Here is a 6000-nt window from a genome sequence, read left to right on the forward strand (position 1 = left end):
CTGCCTTTATTCCCTTCTCAAGCACAAGCCAGGGCTCTCTTTGCTTCACTGCGATGCTTTAAGCGTTTCATGAGGGGCATTTTCTTCCTTCCTTATTCTAATTAGTACATCAGAGCAACAGATTAAACAGTTGTCACTGTATACCAGTGGTTTTCAACTGCAGCCAAGTTGGTCCCCACCCCTGGATTTTTGACAGTGTCTGGAGAGCTTTTTGATGGTCAAGACTGAGGAGGAGGTGCTATGGTGCTAAGGATGCTGCTAAACATCTTACAATGCATCAGGCAGCCCTCATAACAAAGAATTCTCCAGTTCACATGCCAGCAGTGCTGAGATTGCGAGATATGGTTATTTACCACGGGTCTATTTGAGTTATTGAGTAGGTGAGAAAATTGTGGGGTCACCCTGGTACCTTCTCACCCATAAGCCACTGTAAGGGCTCTCAGAGTCAAAGTCAGTTCTCTTGGACTCAAAAGGAATGCATTTCTACTATAAAACAACTCATCTTTCTGGATATAAAGCCCCATCCTCATTGATAAAAATAAAGAGACAATATTGGTTATTGCATCCTAGAATGGCACTTTTGGAATTCTAGACCCACAGGCTTTTCAAATATCAGAGCAGGAACTTCAGCCAAATCACTTGATTTTAGTAATGGGGACACAGTTGATGAGCAGCGCAGTGCTGTTTGCTTGTCTCCCAGGACCCTAGTCTCTCTCCCCCTCAGCTCTTTCTAAGGCCTCGATTGTTCTCTGTGTTGGCACCGGAGGAGATTTCTGCCTCACGCACTCTGTTGTTTTGTTTGTTTTGCTGTCATTATTGCCATTTCGCTGGTTATGTGCTGATGCAGCAGCATTTCTGTTATCCAGGCTCTTTTCTTCTCTAGCCCCCAGATTTCCCAACAAGGTGAGCATCTGGCATCATTCAATATAAGGAGTACCTGGGTGCCTGAGATTATTGGATTGTCTTATTTCAACATAGTGTCTGTCCCTTGGGGGAGAAGGGATTATTCACATGGAACCTTCTAGGGAGCTGCCAGACTCCATTTACCTCCACATGCATTCTATCAAACCCCCAGATTTAATGCTTCCTTATTTTCACCTAAAATTTAGAAAATGAGAGAGTTAGAAATGAAAATGCCAATTAGACAAAGATAACACTTTCCCTCCTTGTAACCCCCCTCCTCCCCCCACCTCTCTGAAAAATTGCTGGGGGAATTTTCCTAGTTCAATTCTCATTTTTATTATTTTATGTCTCAGGACATTTCTGAAGCAACATTGACTCCTCAAATAATGAAGCCATTTCTGTATTTTGAAAGTGCAATGGTACAAATCCCTTCCCAGCCCTTCAGTCATGACTCTTCTTTCCTTCTAAACACATGGAGTCATATCCCATACCCATCATAGCTCATGTATATCTTGACACACTCAGGGGAAGGAGATGTAGAGTGATGCTTCCTGATAGGCCACCACCACTTTCCTTAAAGTATTAACATGGTGCATTCACAGCCTTATCAAAACGATTGCAATTCAAACCTTTTAAACTGTGTTTCCCTTTTGTGAAAGACAATGTCTGAGAGAATAAAATAACTATACTTACTGTTCACCAATAAAAAAGAGTTGGGGGTGGGTGATGTGCTTGGTTTTATTAATTTGTTCTTTAATCTCTCTGGTACAGTTCTATCTTCTTAAGCCAAACAGAGAATCAATTTGCATACAAATGTGACCAAGTACAGTTCTACTATGTATATAGGGGAGAAAGGATTTGATATTGTTAAATTAAGAGGATACTTTCTGCCCTTTCCCCCATATAGTAGCTACATTTCACAGGGCCCTCGATTGCTGCACTTTTAAAATTCTATCTGACTCCCTGACTATTTGCATTCTGAGCTGTGGGCAGGACTATGGCCTATTAAAGAATGATTTGAACCGGGGATTAGAAGCTTTAGCATTGGGTAGCTCAGAGAAGGAGAAGGGTCTTCTTTTTATCTCAAGAGAAAGACATGAAGAAAAGCTTACATATAGACCCTTAAAATCTAGGGGGAGGTGTCATTCATTTAATAAACCAACCGACAGATTAGTCAAACCAACAATTCATATGCAGAGCTCTCTAAAATGTAATAAAACAAAAAACCCAAAAATTACTTGCCGATTTATGATAAGAGAGAATAATATTTGATGGTTACTTATTTTAAAAAGGAGTAGGTTTTTCAAATTACTGTTAACCCAATGCCATGGTAAAACATGAGAGGCAGGCATCTAAAATGAGAAAGATTAATGATCCCTGCAGGTCATGGAAGAAGAATAATTTTTTTCAATTCATGTAAATGGAATTTATCATTATCATCTCTGAAGATGGCATGTTTCACCCACTCTCAAAAGGACTATCTATTTCAATGCTTCCTGAAAAGGCGATTTTTCACTTTTTGCTTGTATTAACATAAGAATGCTAAGCCTGTAGGCAAAAAATTTTAACCTGGGAGAAAATGGGTAGGGGAACTCAGCTATTTAGTCAGGAGTAGACATAAATTAAAAAACAAAACACATACAGGAATTGCCAATCAGGTCAGGACCTTCAGCTAATAAAGTAGAGTTTGGAAAGGTGAGTCGGGGAGAGGAGAGAGTCAAAGTTTCAAAAGGGAAATGTTTCCCAGGATCTGATTCTAAATCAATCCGCTGTACACCCAAGTTTAGGGCTTTACAACCTGAGGTCGTAACACTATTTTTTTTCCAAGCACGAAGCCTCAGTAACATGCGCCCACACCCCGCAGAAAACGGAAACAAAAAAAAGGAGAGAAAATGAAATGTTTTGTGTCCAGTGAGTTCGAGTGCAACCTCCCCCGTCACCACTAGTTGTCACTTGGTTCCCCCAGACAGGAGAGCTGAGATTTTCGGCACTGCGGTTAGAGAGAATGCAGTCCTAATTAAACTGAGTAACTCCTAAAGCTTCCCCTAAAAGTCCCCAGCTGAGTGAGAGCCAAATGCAGGGGTCCTGGGGGCCAGTGATGGGGTGGGGGTGTAGCAGGCGGAAGGACAAACAAATCACAAGAAACAGGTAAACAGCTGCCAGAGCAACGGCTGTCTCAGACCTCCACGCACACGCCAGACACCCTGAGGGCGGGGTGGGGGGAGGGGGGAGCGGCGGATGGAAGGACCCGATTGCAGCGGGTACGGCATCTCCCCCCACCCCAAAGAGGGGGTCACGGACAGAGTCAGCCTCCGTGCTCCTTTCCCCATTTTCGTCAGAGCGATGTGGTCAGTAGAAAATTGCATACCTGAAGAACACAATGGTCTCCCAAAGGTAGAGTCGAAGAGTATTGAAGCTGTACATTTTCAGGTCCTTGTGCTTTGTAGTCCACGAGTTATGGGGCCAAAAATATGTTTCAAATTGGTACTTACAAAACCAGCGAGCGCTATTGAAAAAATAATCCAGATGCCGAGGGGAGGTGGGAAACGGCGCGGAGGGAAAGCCCCAGGGGAAATTGGAGCGAGGGGGCTATAGGTACCACGGACAGCCGCCGCCGCCGCCGCCGCCGCCGCGAAGCGTTTCAGCACCGCGGAGAGCGTCCAGCCCTGATTTTGGAGAGCGCGGAGAGTATTGCTGCTTGTTAAACTCCAGCGTGTCTGTTGGCTCCCTGCGGCGCTGGGGAGGCACGTTTGGGGGTGGGTATATTTTCTTTTTTACCCGTTTTTCTGTTTAAATGGCCAGCTTCATGCAAGAAAAAAAAATCTTCTGTGGAGATCAGAGCGCTGGCCGCGGACGGTTAGATGGGGCAAGCATCTTGGGTAGTGAGAGTAGGGCTTAATGCTGAGGGGGTCAGGGGCGAGGGGAAGCGATTGGCGGTGCTGCCTTCAGTTAAATCCCAGAGAATATGCCAGGCTGGCGCATCGCGACCGAGTCCCGGAATCTCGTTCCCCTGCCTGCGTGTCGGTCTGCTGTCGCCTTGCGATTCCTGTTCTTTGGCCCCCGACGAATAAGTTATGATCACTGCAGGAAAGGTGTCCCATTGCTCGGGGCTGCAGATGTGAGGGAGCTTAGGGCAAGTTTCGGGGGCTGCCAGGGTCCATGGCGACTCCGCGGGGCTCAGGAACCTTAGGCTTCAGATGCATCTTGGTTTTCTAAGCTTGCCCATCTTCCTTTTGCCAGGACTCCTTCAGATCTTCAGACTTTCTTACTGCATTAATTTAACAAACTGGCGGCGTTGGGGATTGGAAGGGGGTGGGGGGGCAGGCGATCGCCGAGGGGAGGGGGTGGAGAGAGAGAGAGAAAAAAAGGGGGGAAAACTCCTTAGTATCTTCAAACCCTCCCACTCGAGATGCTCATTGGCCAACCGCTGCAAAAACCAGATCTTTTTCCAGTGCTTGGCCAATCGCGTGTTAGACTCTGGGTTGAGTTTAACGCTTAGAGTGCTGGAAGAGATTCCATCTTCCCTCTCCTTTGCATGGGGGCGGTGGGGTAGAGGAAGTTATGGAGTTAATCTCTCCAGGTCTCTCAAAACAATGTCTTGTTTTTTAAAGAATGTAGTTGTATGTGAATAAAACAAATCCATGGGCCCCAGTTCAGACATACTTCTGGGCTCATTTTTTTCATCTTAAATGGGAAGAATTGAATCAGGTCCTTGAGTCTGTTTAGAGCTCTGAAGTTATAATATTTGGCCCCAGGAAAAAAAGAGAGAGAGAGGTTTCAAAAAGAAGCCTAGTCGATAAAAGAAGGCACCCCTGCCCCCCTCGCTCCCCCAGGGCCAATGCAGCAGGAAAACAGGGGAAATTCCTTGAGCAATTTCCAGGATCAAGAGGGAGCAGTCCTGGCCTCATGCTCGCACCCTTTTGGGAGACAAGGAAGATATGCCATCTTCCAGCTAGGCAGGAGACAGTTTCATTTACATCGTATAAGCTGGGGAGCCAGAGTCACAGGGAGCTGTGGTTTGCTCCAAAATAATGGCAGGGCCAAGCGGTACATACAGGTATTCAGTGCTTACCACTCCCATCCCGTTGCTTTTTCTTCCTCCTGCTTCTGTTCTCCCACCTTATTTGAGTGTCAGAAACCAGCTATACATTTCACTCTAGAGCTCAGCTGGGGAGGTGGAGTTAATCAGATTTTCTCCGAGCTACTGGGCTCTAATGGATTGCTGGCCTCTGAGGGTTTTCTGGCTGATGTGAATGGATTGGGACTGTGGGGTCTCTCCCTCCCCGCCTACCGAGCCTCCCTCCTATCCAGTAACTCTAGTGACTCCTTCTTTTGAGTTTTTGGAGGCTGGTTCTCTCTAGAATAATTCATAACAGTTCAGCTCCCTCCAAGTCCAGGCCTTCTCCCCAGGAAAAAAACACAATCAGGAAAGCTTTGTTCACCAGCCTCCTCCCCGCCCCTAGGATGATAGCACACCCCACATTCCTTCCTTTTTTTATTGGCTCCTGCACACCAGAAAGTAATGAGCTACTTAGAATTTCCATGAGGTCCTGAATAGTGACTGGAAAGAAAATGTTGCTTGGAAGGTGGGTATTCATATAAGTCTGATACAAATTTATATCATGTATCTATTGATCACTAACCTTTATTAGCATGCCTTGTATGTGCCAGGTATTATTGTGCACTTCACATAATCTCATTTACTTTTACAGTCATACCTTGAGGTAAACATTATCTTCATGAATGTGTTTGTGTACTTGTGTTTTTACATTTGTGAGTATGCTTGGGCCAGACAAGCTTGTATATTTCTGTCTACATAAATTGATTTATGATTTGTAAAATGCCTAATTCTGAAGTGAATGTTAAGTGCATATGTGCATTTGTGTTTGTAAATGGGTGTCTGTCCACAAAAGCATACAGGGTAGGTTTATAGTTGTTTGTATGGAAAAATACAATAATTAATAAATAATAATACCAGAATAAACTCTGTTTCCCATACTCACAACGGGGGGGGGGGCATTGTACCCCTTGAGGTACCAAAACAAACTGTGAGCTGGCAACTCTGTCCTTGCTCCTCATCTGGTTAGGAAGCACCTG

General features: G+C 45.1%; 1 protein-coding gene across 2 annotated transcripts in view; it reads right to left on the minus strand.

Annotated features, from left to right (window-relative positions):
* Positions 1-3327, minus strand: part of GLRA1 (glycine receptor alpha 1) — a gene marked incomplete at both ends in the record, with an annotated part of 63338 nt that extends 60011 nt beyond the window's left edge. For both annotated transcript variants that reach the window (XM_081091062.1, XM_081091061.1), the window contains one exon: positions 3272-3327. In XM_081091062.1, the coding sequence (XP_080947188.1) occupies positions 3272-3327 (56 nt within the window). The remainder of the gene's footprint in view (positions 1-3271) is intronic.
* Positions 3328-6000: the final 2673 nt, after the last annotated feature.

Source organism: Myotis nattereri (genome assembly GCF_964212035.1).
Source record: "Myotis nattereri genome assembly, chromosome: 5".
NCBI classification, from domain to species: Eukaryota; Metazoa; Chordata; class Mammalia; order Chiroptera; family Vespertilionidae; genus Myotis; species Myotis nattereri.